An 18,918-nucleotide genomic window follows, 5' to 3' on the forward strand; every position below is an offset into this window, starting at 1 on the left:
CGTCAGTCCCTATACCGCTGAAGGACTGCTGCAGTATAGGTGAGCGGTCAGCAGTGGTGCACGTCAACCCTATCTATTGTGGACCGATAGCGGTCCTTACAGAACAGCAGACTGTACCGCACTCAAGCCTATGTACCGTAGCACCCTATACCAAGTTACTAGTCCTTATAAGAACTTTTGTGGACCAAGCAGGTTGTGTATTAGTGTTTAGCAGACTGTACGTCAGTCCCTATACCGCTGAAGGACTGCTGCAGTATAGGGCAGCGGTCAGCAGTGGTGCACGTCAACCCTATCTATTGTGGACCGATAGCGGTCCTTACAGAACAGCAGACTGTACCGCACTCAAGCCTATGTACCGTAGCACCCTATACCAAGTTACCAGTCCTTATAAGAACTTTTGTGGACCAAGCAGGTTGTGTATTAGTGTTTAGCAGACTGTACGTCAGTCCCTATACCGCTGAAGGACTGCTGCAGTATAGGGCAGCGGTCAGCAGTGGTGCACGTCAACCCTATCTATTGTGGACCGATAGCGGTCCTTACAGAACAGCAGACTGTACCGCACTCAAGCCTATGTACCGTAGCACCCTATACCAAGTTACCAGTCCTTATAAGAACTTTTGTGGAACAAGCAGGTTGTGTGTTAGTGATTAGCAGACTGTACGTCAGTCCCTATACCGCTGAAGGACTGCTGCAGTATAGGGCAGCGGTCAGCAGTGGTGCACGTCAACCCTATCTATTGTGGACCGATAGCGGTCCTTACAGAACAGCAGACTGTACCGCACTCAAGCCTATGTACCGTAGCACCCTATACCAAGTTACCAGTCCTTATAAGAACTTTTGTGGAACAAGTGAGTTGTGAATGTTTAGCAGACTGCAGCAGAAGGGCAGCAGTCAAGTATAATATCCTTTCTATATTTGGAAGAAAGAATATTATACATGTACAAGCCTATTACTGTACCACTGATACCAGTCCTGAAAAGAACCTTTGTGGAACTAATAATAACAGCAAGTCTTTAAAATTACCCTCACTGCCTGACAACACTGCTTCCTTCCTGTCCCTATACAAATTGGCAAAAAAAGAGAACGATTAGTGGTTACTGGAACAGCTCTTTTGTGGACCTTGATAGTAACAGCTAATGATGATGATGATGATGATGATGATGAAAGACTAATCTGGCTGTCCCTGTAGCATACACCGTCCTTTCCCTTTCTCTAAACTAACAAAAGACACTCAGGCTGCTGCAAGAATCAGCAGCACAGCAAACCTATCAACACCTAACACCTATACCAGTCCTGAAAAGAACTTTTGTGTACCAAATAGCTAGTGGTTTATCTCTCCCTACTCCACACAGGAACCTGTCCCTATCTTAACAGAAGAAAGAATGTAAAATGGCCACCGGATCGGGTGTATTTATAGGTTAGGGGGAATGTACAAGTGTCCATGTGCTGTCATGTCTCAATTGGCTGTCCTGTATCACATGATAAACGTGTCACCAAAGGTTAAAGCTCTTGTATACATTAAACACGTAAGTCCGCCGCGGCGAACGACGGAAAAAGGCGTTCGAACGTGCGGACCGCGAATGTCGGAAATTCGCCGCGAAACGACCGCCGGGCGAACCGTTCGGCCATCACTACTGCACATACTATATATGATTAAACAACAAGGTAGGCAGAATTAAAGTTTCGTTGATTAATATCCCAAAACAAACCTAAAAAAGTACAGGTAGTTATCCAGACTCAGGCTCATTAACAGAGTAAATGTGTAAGTGTGAACAGAGGGGGTACATGATCTGACACTTTTGGGTGTGCGGCGTGTGCGTGCTGCCGATGATCTGCTCCATGATTATACACAGTGGGAGCCCAGTGGCAGGTACCGCTGACTCTATGTCCACCAGCGCCCGGCAATTACACAGTACAGAGGCAGAACGACAATCTGCCTTGTTTGCATAGTTACATCAGAGGGGAAGGTATTGATCCTGCGTTTCTGCTAAGTAGGAACATGGATCTTTGCCTTCCCCTAGTCAAAGCACCTACCCCACAGTGAGTATGCACAATTTAGGTATACATTTAACCCTTTGATCGCCCCTGCCCCCTTAATCCCTTCCCCTGCCAGTATCATTAGTACAATGACAGTGCATATTTTTTAGCACTGATCACTGTATCTCTGCCATTCCTGGGTAAAATAAATAAATATCCCATAGTTTTTAGACACTATAAACCAATCAATATAGTTATTGGGATTTTTTTTTCATCAAAAACATGTAGCAGAATACATATTGGCCTAAACTGATGAAGAATTTTGATTAAAAAAATATATATATTGGGTATATTTTATAGCAGAAAGTAAAATGTATTGTTTTGTAAGTTAAAGTAATGCAGTTCCATATCTCAAAAGGGCCTGATCATGAAGGGGGGGGGGGGTAAAACTTCCGGAGCTGAAGTGGTTAAAGAGTGATATTTATATACTTATGTTATGTGTGCCTACAATAAAGAACTTACTCTGTTCTGTTTTCTTCTGTATGGAACAAAACATCTTAATAAAAATGTATTCTTTAATAAAAGCCTTTCTAAGACTGCTAGCAATAGTTCAATGTAATGCAGTCAGTACCTTATGGCTTAAAATAAATTATTCTAAGCAAATCTTCACAAAAAATATGCCAGGGCCATGAATCTACAGCATTACCTTGGACCCACGGTAGCAAAGAATCCAAACCATTTTACTAATTATTGTTATTGTTACAGGAATGATCATACAATGCTTTTGCAGTTTGCCATTATTGTAGACCTCATACAAAAGCACTGCTGAATACAACAAAAGGGAAGATCAATTACATAGGAGTATAACTGATTTTCAGTAAACTCAATGACCTGTCAGTCATCCCTAATAATATCCAGCCAGAAAACCTTCCAAGGCTATATCACAGAGATTACAGTGAACTGTATCTGTAATATAAAAGGTATGGTCACAACAGGTTACCACAACATTCTACTGTATATAACTTTTCAACAGTGAACAGTATTATGTGTTGATAAAGGAAATATGCAGCTATAAGACCCCTTTCACACTGGGGCCTTGGCTGCTTTAGCACTGTTTAAGCGATGCTTTTCAGCTGCTAGCGGGGCACTTTTAACCCCAAAGAAGAGGTTAAAAGCATCCGTGTTGCAGGGCTTCTGAATCACCTTTGACGTGCTTTGAAAGCGCTGCCCAATAATTTCAATGGGCAGACCTTTTTGAGAGCGCTAAATACAGCGCTCCCAAACTACCCCAAAAATGCTGCTTGCAGGACTTTTCTTAATGTCCCGCAAGTCACACTAAAATGAAAGGGAGGGGGTTTTCAGGAGCTTTATGCCCTGTACACACGGTCAGATTTTCCGACAGAAAAGGTCAGATCGAATTATGTTGTCGGAAAATCCTATCGTGTGCGGGCTCTATCGGACTTTTTCCGTCAGAAAAAGTTTGAGAGCTGGATCTAAAATTGTCCGACAACAAAATCTAATCAGACTTTTTCCAATCATTTGTAGAGAATTCCGATGGACAAAGTGCCACACATGCTTAGATTAAATTACGAGACCAAAGCTATTGGCTACTAGCCTCTACGTATTCCCATCGTACGCAACGAACGCCACCTAGTTCAGAACGATCGGATTTTCCACCAACTTTGTCCGACCGTCTGTATGCAAAACAAATTTGGCAGAAAATCCATCGGAAAAAATCTGATGGATTTTGTTGTCGGAATGTCTGGCGTCGTGTGTACAAGGCAATACAGGCACTATTTCTAGCATTAAAACGCATGAAAACCTCCTCAGTGTGAAAGGGGTTTAAGTCACACAAAGGCAAGGCTCTGAAGATCTATATACAAGTAGGGCTCCTTTACAGCAATATACATTTCCTTTAATTGAGGAAGAACACATATCATTCCTAGCACTTCAGGGTGGTGGTGCTATTCATAGCGGCATTTTCCTTTAAAAAAAAAAACATTATCGGATGAATGCCATTTCATAAACTGAGGCTTGTGTTGGTCACTTAAAAGTATACCTGTGCTCACATCATGCACGCTAAAATATTTACATATTTAAAACAAATATTAAAAGCACTTTAAAACAAGCCCCCATATTTCTCTGTATCTGTAAGCATTGTGAAAAATGTACTTTGAAACCTTAGCGCTTTCCCTATTACTTTTTTTTTTAGCACCAGAATCTTGGCAGGCTGCCAGACTTGCAATATAAAAAAAAACAGCAGATGTTTCTAAGCTGTTATAAACCAACATAAACCCGACTCTAGAGTCTTTTTATGATCTTTAAGGATCTTCACACAGGTGATTATCTGCACACACAACGGATTCCAGCAACGAGAATCAGTAGATTCTTGCGGCTATGATGACAGGTGTATGTGATCAGCAGTGGCCACTTAGCCTGTAATGTATGCTGTAATGACAGGCTGTCACTATTGGCATGTATCTGCACAACGAGTGCTTACCTGCTAATAGGGATAGAGTGACCCTGAACACAGACAAATATGTTCAAGATTGACCATTTATTCCTAGCCGCAGGTAACCACTAGACATGTCTGATTAGTTTCATACGAATCGAAAATTCATACAAATTTCCGTAAATTCGTACATTCGGGAGATACGAATTGCTATGCTTCCGAATTTTGTACAAAATACAAAATTTTGTTTACGAATTTTGGATCCAAATTCCGTTACAACGGAAACGTGACTAGTGTTTTGTTGACCAATCAGAGGTTTTCTTCTACTGCTAAGGATTGAGGTTTGGAAAAATTACCTTTTTTTAAAATGGGAGTGGGAGACTGGTACTGGTAGTCGATGGGAGATTCATAATCGGATAACAATAAGAATTTTTTGCTAACTACGATTACAATGAGTGCAGCACAGGGATGGTGAGAGCCCCTCATAATCATAAACTCGTCATAACGAATATTCGTAATTGTTACGAAAAGTTAACAAACCTAATGAAAATTCATATTTCGGACGAATCCAAATTGAATTTCGAACACGAATCACGAAATACGATTTAATGGCTAATACGAAACGGAACAGAATGGAACAAAACAAATGTATTGACGGCGCACATGCCTAGTAACCACTGGGTGTGCAGATTTATGCAAACTGTAACTGCTCCTCTGCCTGTCATTTCTTTGTACAGGCTAAGCATCCACTGTTGGTTGCATACACGTTATATATTTGATAGCTTTTCCTTCAACCCTACAGTTCCAGTCTGAATAATGAAAGGAAAGGCTGCACACCAAACTGGGATCCAAATGCCTTTATTCGCATAAAACCATGAAGAACATGAAAAGCACTACATGTTTAAGCTAAGGAAGGGACGGCTTACACGTTTCACACAAAAATTGTGCTTTAGTAAAGCCTATTTGTTTCATCTATGAACTGGTCATTTATACCTAGCCAGACCCTCCCCCATGGGGGTGTTAGCCGATAAGTTAACCAATTCAATACCATGTTCTTATCATGGCTTAGCAATCCAAAACTTGTGTTACAAAAAATGAAAAATAACACAGAAAAATAATGATGCAAAATTTTACAAAAATATACAATTCAAGCCTGTACACTAGTATTTAGCGAGAGTGATTAGCTTGGTGTGGCTTTTTGGTAAATTCACAGACCTTAGAGCAGGAGTTCTGTAGATTGTTATGGATTTCCCCATACTCCCATCATCAGACTATTAAGATTATCATCACCACAACCAATACTGTTTTACCAGTTTGACTTTAAAAGATGGCAAATAGCTTGGTGTTACCTGACATATACGTAAATACATAGCTAAAACCAGAACAGCAGAAAGACAATTATTAGGATTATTTTTTAATATTTATATAAAAATACAAATACAAAATACAAATACACAAGTTGCCTACAAGTAGTGAGATTTTTTGCTTTCACTGTTGTGCAATAAGAACATGGAATTTTGGCATAGTTATTGATAATAGTATGCAAATGTCATCTGAAATATTATCATAATTTCATAACAAAATCTGAGAATCTTGTTTCAATTTTGTTTTATATATATTAAGAGATACAATTCCATACCCCCATAATTTGATTTCTATATCCCTAGAGAGTATGGATCCCACCCCAAGTTAAGAACTCTTGCTATAGAGCTTGCTGCATATCTTTTTCTTACAAATCTGAAAAACGTCACTGTTTTATAGAAATACATTTCTTTTATTGTTTCTCTAACTCTATGATTTATAGGTATTATTAATATTCACATTTAGGCTTGTGAATGTTCTTGTATAACACCATTATTATGTGAGGGCTCAGTATTTTATTCATTTGAAATACATAATCACTTGAATTCACTTTTTTTGACAGGAATACCTTAGAAATAACCATTACAGAATATTTCCTATTTAGCAAAGAACAGAACTTCTAATCAGACTAATGCAGTAAGCAATGAAGCAATTTAAAGAGAAATTTCTAAATCTATATCTATTAATAATTTTTAATAGTCATTTTTATGCTGGTAATTAATTTCTGTGATTGATCTGATGTTAATCATGACTAAAATGAGGACCAATTTGCTCTATGTGGATCATTACTAACTATGTGTTATATTGGGTATTAAATTATGAACCATAATATTGCCAAGAATGACATTTACAGCTGCAATTTTGAAATATGCTATCACTTGTATTCTTGTTAATGAGCCTCACTAAGTACTTTTATATGTTACATTCCAATATTATTCTAAATTATCCTAATAAAATGTATTTCTTTTTCTAGTGTTGCTGACCTCAGCATAGATATCAGTATTTTTTTAATCTTTTTTTATATATTTTCAGATGTTTTCCTAACTACTGCGAGCATGGAGGAAAATGTTCACAAACATGGAGTGATTTTTACTGCAACTGCTCTGACACTGGATACATGGGAGGGACTTGTCATTATCGTGAGTATAGGTGTTTTAAGAGATTGGACTTATGGTAGATATAGAATCTCTTAGATTGTAAGCTCTAGGGAGCAGGGCTCCAATTCCTACTGTATTAAAGTGTATTGTATTTGTACTGTCTACCCTCAAGTTTTAAAGCACTACGTAAACTGTTGGCACTGTATAAATCCTGTATTATAATAATAATAATAATAATAATAATAATAATAATAATAATAATAATAATAATATGGAGTTTATAGAACCTTCAGGGCTGTTTCAGAAGAAGTGTTATGCCGCATACACACGACCGGACCTTCTGGCAGACGAGGTCTGACGGGATCAGTCCGTCTGACAATCCGATCGTGTGTGGGCTAATCCGATTGTTTTTCGTTATAAAAATCTGACAGCCCTAGAAATAGAACATGTTTCAAACCTGTCCGATGGACTCAATTCCTATGGGGAAAACCGTTAGTCTGTATGTTGATCTGACGGACCAAATATGACGCAAGGGAAGCTATTGGCTACTGGCTATTGAACTTCCTTTTTTAGTCCTGTCTTACATCATCACATTCAAAATGAACGGACTTTTGAACTGACTATGTGGCCAAGTCCATTCGTGTGGAAGTCTGTTGGAACTCCGCTGAGAAGTCTGTCGGGAAGACCATCGGACCTAGTCTGCCGAAAAGTCTGGTCGTGTGTACGTGGCATTAAAAAACTGGGGAGATGCTTAGTAGTTTCCTATTGTCCTTAGCAAGCAGCTGACCCGGTACAAGTTAAAGCGGCAATAATGATGGATTGGGTTTAGAACCAGGGCAGTGGAGGGAGTAAAGAGCAAATGGTCTGCACTGCAGACACAATGTATATGCATTCAGGGTTAAGGTGGTCAGTACACATTGCTGCAGCTATACCAACTTGCAAAACCAACTTGTTATCATCAATTAGACAAAGACCCAGTTTGTTTTTATATTATTGAACATATACATATACTTTTTTTTCTTAGTCACAGCATGCCTGATCCTGCATAGTCTCATAACAAATAACAATAAAATAAACACCCCAAACATATGTAAAAGTATTTTTTTGTGACATGGATCATGATCAATGAACGTATGGTGGCTATCCACCAGGACAAGCTAGCCCACTTTGAGAAAACATCAATTCCATGGATAAAATACCTGTCAGAATCCATCTGATCTAGAGGGAGAGAAACTAGCACCCAGTATAGCAGGGCCATAGCCTGGCACATAGACACTAGCACTTTCTTCCTGTCTTTTCCCATCTCCTTGTCTATGGGTTTTTCTCTTATCTTACCTAATTCTCCCCCCCCCCTGTTTTTTTTTCTACTCCCACACATCTTTCCTTCTCCATTCTTTCTACAAGATAGATTAACCTTTAATCCATTGTTGGTCCGGAGCGACTTGGTCAATAAATACAAAGTGTAAGGGCTCGCATGAGTCCAAATAAGGGAACAGGCAGAAGTTAATATGTTCAAAGTTAAGTACAGAATGCCCTGTGCATATTATTTATTCACACTTACTTTATTTCATATTACGCAATAGCTGTTGGAGATGATGCAAATGATATTCAGGTTCACGGTCTACTGTTCGAATTTTACATCTATAGTAACCTGACTACCCGACCAATGAGTGGGAAGCCACTCATGACACCCGAGAGATATTGGACTATTTGACTTTGTCATCCTTTATCTAGAAATGCACCCAGTTCCTTAATATGTTGGGCCAAAGTTGTCTTTTCATCACGTATTACACTTGTGTTATTGTTGAAAAAAATACCAAAAAAATGATTGAAACAAAAAATCCAGCTCATGATGGGCTCTTTTTTCATGGGATTTTGACCTCCCAGCTCTGCAGGAAGGTGACGGTGACATCCCCTGTGCCTTCCATATGTTTGGCAGGCCAACTGTCAGTTGGACTGAACATTTAACCATTATCGATTCACTGTTGGTGTACAGATATGTGTTTAGTCATATGTATACTTATTCTGCATTGTGCCACTTTAAACTATAATATGCTAATTTTGTTGAAGATGACAGCTAGTTGGACATTTCACCAGAAAAGTTGGAGCAGATCTTGCAGAATGCTGCAGGTTCAAAGGAAACTGTGCTCCCACCAACCTTTGACACTGCCCACAATTACAACTTGGTTGTAGTAACCAATAGCATGAAGGCTTTAATTTCAAAGGTGTCCTCAAATGAAGGAGCAGAGGTTCCCTAGTTTCCTTTTAAAGCTCCAGTCACATTTGTTGTTGACTCATTTACAAGCGCCTTGGAAAAAATACTTGGTCCAAGTCCAGAAGAGCTGCATTCTGATGATCTAGAGTCTGAGGAGGATTTTGACATGATGAGGATGGCAATGAGGATTCACTCCTTGGTGCAGACACTTTAAAAAGCTTGCATTCCTATATGGATGTATTGGACAGAAAACTGGCACACACCAACATTGGCAAAAGTTTTGCCAAAAAGAAAAGAAAAAATTAGCATTCAGCATCACAGCCTAAACCCCAGGATTGCGATGATGATAGCTCTGGAGAAGAGGTATGCCCAGAAAAGTCGGGTTTGGCTCCTGTAGATGTGGACTTGAATCTAGTGACCAATATCCTTGAATCCTACAGTTCCCAGTCTGGTCTGGCTGAGCCCGGTTCCTATTTATTACAGAGTATGGTAGTACACCTGCCGGACAACACTGACCAAGAGACATTTGATAATGCTTCTACGCACTGAGCACATAGGTACCTATTTATTCAGACTTCTTCACATATACTGTGTCACTCAAAAGCCATCTGTGGCAACTGATGCTTCTACCACATATAAAGGATAAATACCATGGACGATTTTATATATTGTCGATCAGTGAAGTCTATTTTTGAGGCAGAAGGAAGTCGTCGGTCGTTAAATTTTGATTCACATGCACTGATTTGAGAATAAGAATGGCAAAAATTGCCTAAATGTTAAGAAAAAAAATGCTTCCAAATCCTTAAAACACTCCTTAGATTTACACAGTTTAGCCACAAAGTACAACCATATGGGTGACACCACTTACAGTTGAGGAATACAGTGGTGTGCTCGCACTGCTGACTGGGCAGTGAAAGAGCAGATACAGATCAATAAGGTCATCGCTCTACTTGCTCTGCTTTCTCCTCCTCATATTGTCATGTCCTTATTAAGACAAATGCATGCAGTATACTGTACCTGATTGGCTTCCAGTCCTGCCTGTCCCTCTGCCTGTCAAGGTGCTGCTGCATACATTTCAAGAGGCTAATATCAAGACAAATTCAGATGTTTACTTTAGATGGGTTTAACTCTTTATTTTTGAATACCTTGCTGGGGGTGCACTTGGAGGTGCAGTCACTGTAGATCTGAGGGGAAGATCTGAAATGAGGAGAGAGCTCTGCTAATTTTATCATCCAATCATGTGCAAGCTAAAATGCTGTTTTTTTATTTTCCCCTTCGAGTCTACAGCGACTATGCTTTCCAGGTGTACATTCAGTGCACTTTTCTGTTTGTGTGTTTGTTTTTTTATTCCATGTCAAAAGTAATGCAACTTCCTTGTTTTGCAATATTTTATAGCAAGCTAAATAAATGCTATAACTTACATGGAAAAAACAAAAGAAACAACAAAAAAAGTATTTTTTAGATTTTTTTCCCCTCATTTTCTTTTATGTTTGTTTTTGGTGCATTTTGTTGTTAGGCAATAGGAACAAACAGGGTCAAAATAGCAACCTTTGCATTTTTAACATGCTTTGTTACAATGAATCGTTTAAGCACAAAAAAAAATTAACGTTCCAAAAACTTTTGCTGTAATTTTTTTCACATCTCTACATTTGAAAGATTTTAGCAAAGGAAAGTTTCCTAGAAAAGCTCCTGCCTAGTCTCTACTGAAATCAACACCATTGGATACTGTCAATTCTCTGACCAATTAGTTATTTTGATTACTTGGAAAAAAAGACATGAACTGTGTGGATGTGGTACAAAAGGTAATAACTGTAGGGAATGATCTGATGGAGGAAGTTAAAGAGGGGCAAAGGATATATTGTTGTATGTGAGCCTGAAAGTGCACTGAGATAGGTAGGAGCAGAACCAGGAAAGAGCAGAGTCACGAAAGCCAAGGGAGTGGAGTTTATTTAGGAGGAGTATGGCATACTGGCCATTGGTTATAACAGTTAGTAGGTTGTTGAATTTTAGTTAGTAGGTTGGTGAATTTTAGTAGGGCAGTTTCAGTGGAATGTTGTGGGCAGAAGCCAGAGTGTAGGGGATCGAGAAGGTTGTTGTCAATGAGGTAGCAACTCATATGGTGGTGGACAGGGCGTTCAAGAAGCTTGGAGGCTAATGGGAGCAGGGAAATGGGCCTTAAGTTATTTAAACAGATGGGGGTCAAGTGATTGTTTTTTAAGCATGAGGTAACCAGTGATTGTTTCAGTGGGGAGAGGAATGTGCCAGAAGAGAAGGAAAGGTTGAAGATGTGGGTTAAAGAGTTTAGGATAGAGCAGGAAGGTGGTCACAGTAATTGTGAGGGGACAGGTGGTGAGGTGGGCTGTGGAAAGGAAGCACCGCCTGTCTGGCATAGAAAATGTGACGTCGACACGCAGTGCGTATGCACCCATGCCTCACAAAAGAACAGAGGGAGGGAACCATCGCAGTGTGCATCGCAGCTTCTGGATCAGAGGAAAACATAAACCACATCAAGACTGCCGTCACAGCACACACAACCCTGAGTGATCATATGGGGGAAAGGGGGATATATATATAATAATTAATTATCATGGGAAAAAGAAAATTAAAATAAGAAAAGAATAAAAAAATACAGCATGAAATACTTACAAAGCAGGAACATGATGGTTACATTAGGCAGTCCACTACATATACGTCCATCCCTTTTTTACTTTATATAATCTTTCTTCATTTTCTTCATTGTTATGCCTTCATATTAACTCCTGGTGTATTCTTTAAAACTCACTTTTACTCTTTTTCTTCTCTTGTTCAGTTCCCCTTCTCTTTTCTAGATATTATACTTCTATGGGGCCAGAAGGGCATCCCATCCTATCCAACCATGGTTTCCACATTTTTTTTTAATTCTTTTAGATTTCCTCTCCTTGTATAGACTACCTTTTCCTTCCATACTGTTTCTGTGATTAACCTCACCCAGTCTACTACCGAGGGGGGTTTCTCTGCCTGCCACCTCTGCGCTATCAGTTTTCTTGCCTGAAACAATCACCTCAATACTGCTTTAATTGTACAGGACGCTCCTCCTATTCCCTCATCCAGACCCAGTATACATAATCTAGGGTCTCTTTTCAGCCCTACACTGAATGTCCCATTCAGGGTATTAAGGATCTCTGACCAATAACGGAACAGTTTAGGACACTTCCAGATCATGTGTGCCAGGTCCCCAGTGTCCTGACACCTAGGACACCTGGCATCTTCTCTCCACCCGAACTTGAACAGTCTCTTAGGCGTATAGTATGTCCTATGTAACAGCATCAGATGTGAGACCTTCTGTGTGGGCGAGCTGATACCAAGTGTCCTCTCTCCAGTATCCTCTTCCACTGCTCATCCGAGAATGTTCCAAGTTCCTCCTCCCATTTCCCTCTACTTTTAGGCTGTTCCGGGCTTTCTATGCTCCCTTCACAAATATATGGATACATTTCTGTTATGAATCCTCTTCCCCTATCCTGGGAGCCTAGTCTTTGATAGACAAGGGAGTTGCTCCAAGCCGGTCCTTGTTTCTCAAATTGTGTATCTAGAGCATATCTAATTTGTAAGTATTTGTAAAATTAGTGTTTTGGTAGATCATATTCCACTCTCAGTGCGGTGAATGTTTTTAATGTGCTACCTTCATATAACTGGGCCAACCTGTCTATCCCCTTTCATTCCCATTCTTTAAATCTCCCCATCATCTCCAGTTCCTGCAAATTTGTATTATTCCATAGGGGGCATATTTTGTCACCCCACCTAGTCCCTTTACTGCCTTCCACACTTTTAAGGCTAATTTTACCGTGGGAGTTCTATAAATAAATTAATTTGCCTCCAGTGCTTCCATTATTGTCTTATGGGGTGCCCCTGCAATCATTAGTACCTTATTTATTCCTGTATCTTTACTTATTCCCAAATGTTGCAATTGAGCTGCTAAGAAGTAACTCCATATGTGCGGCACTGCCATTCTTCCCTTATAGTTGGCAGCTGTAAAGTTTGTAAGCCATTCCTTGACAAGCCTCCTCTCCATATAAGTTCTCTAAATAATGCTTCAATTTTTTTAAACCATTTTTTTTATCTATCCATGTCGGAGAGTTATGCAACAGATATAATAGCTGGGGCATCCACAGCATTTTAATCAAGTTGTATCTCCCTGCGACCGATAGTGGGAAACACCTCCAAATTTCTATTTTGCTTTTAAATCTGGCTAAAAGTTGGACTATATTGTTATTTATATACTTATTAGGATCTCTTGTTATATGTATCCTTAAATATTTTATTAGTTCAACCACTTCTAACTGAGGGATTGCCAATAAGCTCAGATTCCCTAAGGGATCTACTGATATCAGGGCTGATTTTTCCCCGTTTATAACCAGTCACGAGAATCTACCAAATTCCATGAGGATGTTCATCCCCTACCTGAGGGATTGCTCTGTATCCCCCAGGAAGAGGAGGACATCATCCGCATACAATATGATTTTCTCCTCACCCATCTTTCTCTGGAAACCTTCCATATTTGTATTCGATCTTATTGCAAATGCGAAGAGCAGGGGTGACAAAGGAAACCCCTGTCTTGTCCCCCTCTCTAATAGAATCGTATCCGAATAATCATTGTTAACCCTGATTCTAGCACTAGGGCCATTATACAGGGTTTTTATCCAGGCAATAAACGAGGGGCCGAATCCAAATTCTCCCAACACTCGCCAGATATATCCCCATTCTAGGCTGTCGAAAGCTTTGACCACGTCTAGGGTCATAACTGCCTTTTTACCTGTGTTCTCTGTTGGTATCTGCAAATTAAGATATAGCCTCCTAATATTCATGCTAGTAGATGCCAGGAATGAATCCTGTTTGATCGGAGTGTACAAGTCTAGAAATTATTCTATTTAATCTGGCTGCCATTACTTTGGCTAATATTTTAGCATCTGAACAGAGAAGGGAAATAGGTCCAACGGGTCCTTCCCCTCCTTATGCAAAACAATTATCGCATACTTCCATCCCTAGTTGAGTTTCTAAAACGGGGGGGGGGGGGGGTCTGTGGGGCATTATATGAGGAGATTACATTGTCATCAGCCTCCATTCCTATTATTTTATCCAAAAAAGAACAAGGAGACTGGACTTTAAATGAAGTACGCAGAGGGTAAAGTGTTGTGGCATTATAATTAACATATCTATAATATAAGTAAAGGAGTAGGACATTTGTCTCATAATTCATATTCAATAGAATATTGGTATACCACACATATAATTGAATACCTGCATGGAGTTAGATATTAATCACAGTCTGATGTATGACCGTCCCTTGGAGCCTTGCCTGTTGGGCTGACTGTCACTTAACATACCATCTCAGCTCCCGGAGGAGATGTTTCCCATGGGATATTTATGACTCTCAATACCGTACCATTTTCACATGGTTGCCCTGTAAGTATCATATAGGGTGTTTTACCCCCCATTTCTTTTTATATTTTCACATCTGTGATTATAATAGACCAACTAGAAATGCACAATATATCATTACAGAGTTGTCTTGCATGTGTACACACTTTCTCCTGATGAGTAACATCAACTCACAAAATGTGTTGAGCTAACAGATGTCCTGTTCAAATCGCATACTTCATCCTACATACATCCTGTATTTGACTATATTTTAATCATGTGCTTGTCAATTTTCGACTTTTCTATATGTATCCTGTGCCATCCATTTTTTGGATTATTTATGTATTATATATTGTTGTATGAAATAAAGTTTTTAATTAAATATAACATGTTTCTTATTTTAATTGAAACAAAATAGACTTTACAACCACTTTAGGTAATTGTTTAGCAATGGCACTTACATTTCTGGTAGGCTTTTTGGTATTGTAGTTACATGACAGCCTGAACTTAAACATGCAGTTGAAAACATGTTATTTCTGGTCTGCAATGCACATTTAACTCTTATGGTATATTAGCCATTTGCAATACTCTGCTGGGCATTCCTTAAGAGCATATCATTTTAGGTAATATATATATTCTTTATGCAGTGCTGAGTTTTTACTAGTGTTCAGCTCTGCAGGACTTTGAGTCAGCTCAATCAGTAGGCAAGCAGCTTGGGAAAAAAGCTCTTCTATATTTCATAGTGTTTATCCTGCTGGCGGGTGAAATATTACCCAAAAGGTTCTATATTATTACTTTGTAGGCAGATTCAGTTTGATTGCTGGTATTTCAGGTGTTTAAGATATTCTTTAGACTTGTATTAATCAGATAATAGCTAAGCTGCATGTACTGTAGCCTTAATGAAGAAGAACATGGTAAGTGTTATTTACATGTACATCTAAACTAGCTACATAACACACCATTTCAGAAAAACAACCTCTCTTTCTGCGAGGAAAAAAAGCACTATAATTTATAGATTTTTCATACTGCTAACAGTAATTTACTTGTGGAAGACTACAATTAATGAACCCTGTGGCCATTCCATCTTTATGTCATAGCAGTCAAAGGTGGAGGCCTAAGCAATCTTAGCATGCCTTCCACTGACTTCCAGCTTTTGTAAAGAAAATCTATAGTCTTTTTGATGTCTTATTTTAAATATGTATTTGATCAGCTTAATGTTTAAAGTTGAACTTCAACTAAACAGCCATGCATATGATGTTAGACATCGAAGCCGAGTTTGAGAAGATTGGGAAAAGGTTCTTTGTCCCCATTGGATAGGGATAATACTTCCTTTATCAGTGATCAGGTGACTGAAACCGGGAGTGAGAACGAATCTCTCTAGTATAACAAAGGCAGCAGTAAAAAAAAAAAAAAAAGAAGTTAGTAGTGTTTGGAAGGATGTCAGTTGAAAAAGTCTACAAGGAAGAACAGACCATCTAAAAGGTGCTGGGACTTTGATGTGGGTTCATACAAAGTAGTGAGAGGAAAAACATTCTGAGAGCTCACTGGCTTAGTTTAGGCTGCTCATAACAGAAAGGGCTACCCTTCATGTGACATTTGATATTAATCCCCACCTCTGATTTTCTGATGGTCAGTGCACAAATCCGTCACACAAAAGTAGAAAGTGCAAACACGCATGCTCGGAATCAATGCTCACCAAACACAAAATTAGCAGAAGGCTGCACAAAGGGTGGCGCTCAAGAGCTGAAATTCCTCGTAGTACATCACTATGTTTGTGTTTGTGGCATGACAATTTGTGTAATGTTAGTATGCAAGCACACGCCCTTTTGACAAAAACAAGATAGTAATTTTTCCAATAATCATACTGCGTGTACAAGGCTTTATTCATTAGTTGCCTATTGTTATTATGCTAAGGAGTTATTTGGGTGTAAAAGCAGAGGTGTATGTAAAGAACTTACATAAATAAAAGAAGAATATCTTCTGCAAATAGTTTTTCATCATTAAAGAAATGCTTTCACTCAAAAAAATAAATAAACTTAGCATTTTATAATACAATTATAATGATGTCCAACAATGCTTTTACTCCAGCCAAGATTTTCTTCCTGTAGAGACATAAGAAGAGGTCACATTTTTATCATCCGGCACTTCACAGTATGTCTGATGCCTGCTTCTCTTAGCTGGCTGCTGTGTTTCCCCCACTAGCATGTTCTGCACCTTTTTGACATAACAGTTGGGGAAGAGCTACAGTACACAATGATGAGAAGCCAACATCTGTCACCCTAGGAAGCGTCAGATGCTAAATATTCCACCAGCGCTTCCAGCTCTGAAAGAGAACAAAGTCTGACAGCAATGGAGGCAGTGGCACTAAGCATTATAACTGTTCCACCTTTGTCTCTTTTTCTGTCTCTTTAACCACTTCAGCCACGGAAGGATTTACCCCCTTAATGACCAGGCCATTTTTTTTGTGATAATGCACTACGTTACTTTAACTGACAATTGTGCGGTCGTGCAACATTGTACCCAAACAAAATTGACCACCTTTTTTCCCCACAAATTGAGCTTTCTTTTGGTGGTATTTGACCTCTCTGTGGTTTTTATTTTTGCACTATAAACAAAAAAAGTCTGACAATTTTGAAAAAAACTTTTTTTTTTTACTTTCTGCTATAATACATATCCACAATATATATATATATATATATATATATATATATATATATATATATATATATATATATATATATATATATATATATATATATATAAATGTATTCATCAGTTTAGGCCAATATGTATTCTACATATTTTTGGTAAAAAAAAACAAAAAAAGCAATACGCGTATATTGATTGGTTTGCACAAAAGTTATAGAGTCTACATAGAGCAGGGATATGCAATTAGCGGGCCTCCAGCTGTTGCAAAACTACAAGTCCCATCATGCTTCTGCCTCTGGGTGTAATGCTTGTGGCTGTCAGAGACTTGCTATGCCTCATGGGACTTGGAGTTCTGCAACAGCTGGAGGTCCACTAATTGCATATCCCTGACGTAGGGGATAGATTTATGGCATTATTATTATTATTATTTTTATTTTTTTTACTAGTAATGCCAGCAATCAGTGATTTTTAGTGTGACTGTGATATTTTGGCAGACAGATCGGACACCTAACTGACATTTTTGACACTTTTTTTGGGAACCAGTGACATTACTACAGTGATCAGTACTAAAAATATGCACTGACATTGTACTAATGACACTGGCAGGGAAGGGGCAATCAAAGGGTTAAATGTGTTCCCTGTTTGTGATTGCTAACTGTATGGGGGACTGTGTGACTGGGGAAACACACAGATCCGTCTTCCTGCTTAGCAGGAAGACAAATCTCAGTGTCATCCCTTGACAGAATGGAGATCTGCCTTGTTTACTTCAGCAGATCTCAGTGCTATCTCTGTGGAAAACATTTGCGGATGGCTGGTGGACATAGAGTTCGCCGGACCTACTGATTGGCTCTCCCACTGGCTAATTGGAGCGTGCACGCCCATGAATGCTAGTGCATGAATCCCCGTAGTGGTACATCGATTTGCGTAGCCGAGCCACCTTGCAGCAGTACATCTGCGGCTGGTGGTCTGTAAGTAGTTAAAGGAAAAGTATGACCAAAGCTTTTTTGGCCAAACTTCTCTTCTGGGTCATAGGAGAGCACTTATTTTTGCACTCCTGTGACCCAGATCGAGCAAACAGCAGGCTTAAGCCCACTTTTGGCTGACATCACAGAGCCAGTCCAGGCTCTTCAAGGATGCCAAATTTAATGTTGGGATCTATCCAGATGACTAACAAGCAGCTGACTCAGCCTCTCAGTGTACTGCCGATTGCCTGAAACAATCCCTCATGACCCCTCTACAGCCTGGCAGACCGGAAACTGGAGACCAAGACCTGAGCGATCAGCCGTCATGTGATTGCTCATTTCTCAGTCTCAGCTGTGACAGGGGACAGCTGCAGCAACAGATCAATGATGCAGTCACATAGATGAGTATGTATGTTTGTTTTTAAAAAATCACACACTTCTCCTTTAAGCAAACCTTTTGAGTGCATCCATTATTCCTGTAATTTCCTGTTTCTTTTTGTTTGTTGTTTTCTCTAACTGAATTGCCTGTGTCTCTCCTGATATACAACATTGTAATGTCAACATAGTTTTGTTGTTGTGATGACATCTCAAGTGTATACAAGTAACCAGCAATTGAATGTGAATGTGGAAAGGCAGTGATCAAGGGAGAATAGGAGCTGGAACAGGAGAGCACAATAGAGATACATCAGTTATATTAAGCAGACGTTTCATCTTCTTGCAGCAAATGAATATGTCATTATTCTGTATCATTCTGTTATAACCCATAATAAAATAAAAATGAAAATGGAGCAAAACAAGCCAGACTGAAAA

The 18,918-nt window shown here is 39.2% G+C and overlaps 1 protein-coding gene across 2 annotated transcripts in view; it reads left to right on the forward strand.

Moving 5' to 3' along the window:
• The window catches only part of CNTNAP4 (contactin associated protein family member 4), a 524,353-nt gene that overhangs the window by 379,225 nt on the left and 126,210 nt on the right, over positions 1-18,918 (forward strand). For both annotated transcript variants that reach the window (XM_077474781.1, XM_077474782.1), the window contains one exon: positions 6,824-6,930. In XM_077474781.1, the coding sequence (XP_077330907.1) occupies positions 6,824-6,930 (107 nt within the window). The remainder of the gene's footprint in view (positions 1-6,823; positions 6,931-18,918) is intronic.

This window comes from Lithobates pipiens, unplaced genomic scaffold (genome assembly GCF_037356315.1).
Source record: "Lithobates pipiens isolate NorthernLeopardFrog02 unplaced genomic scaffold, aLitPip1_a1.2 Scaffold_13, whole genome shotgun sequence".
Classification (NCBI taxonomy): domain Eukaryota; kingdom Metazoa; phylum Chordata; class Amphibia; order Anura; family Ranidae; genus Lithobates; species Lithobates pipiens.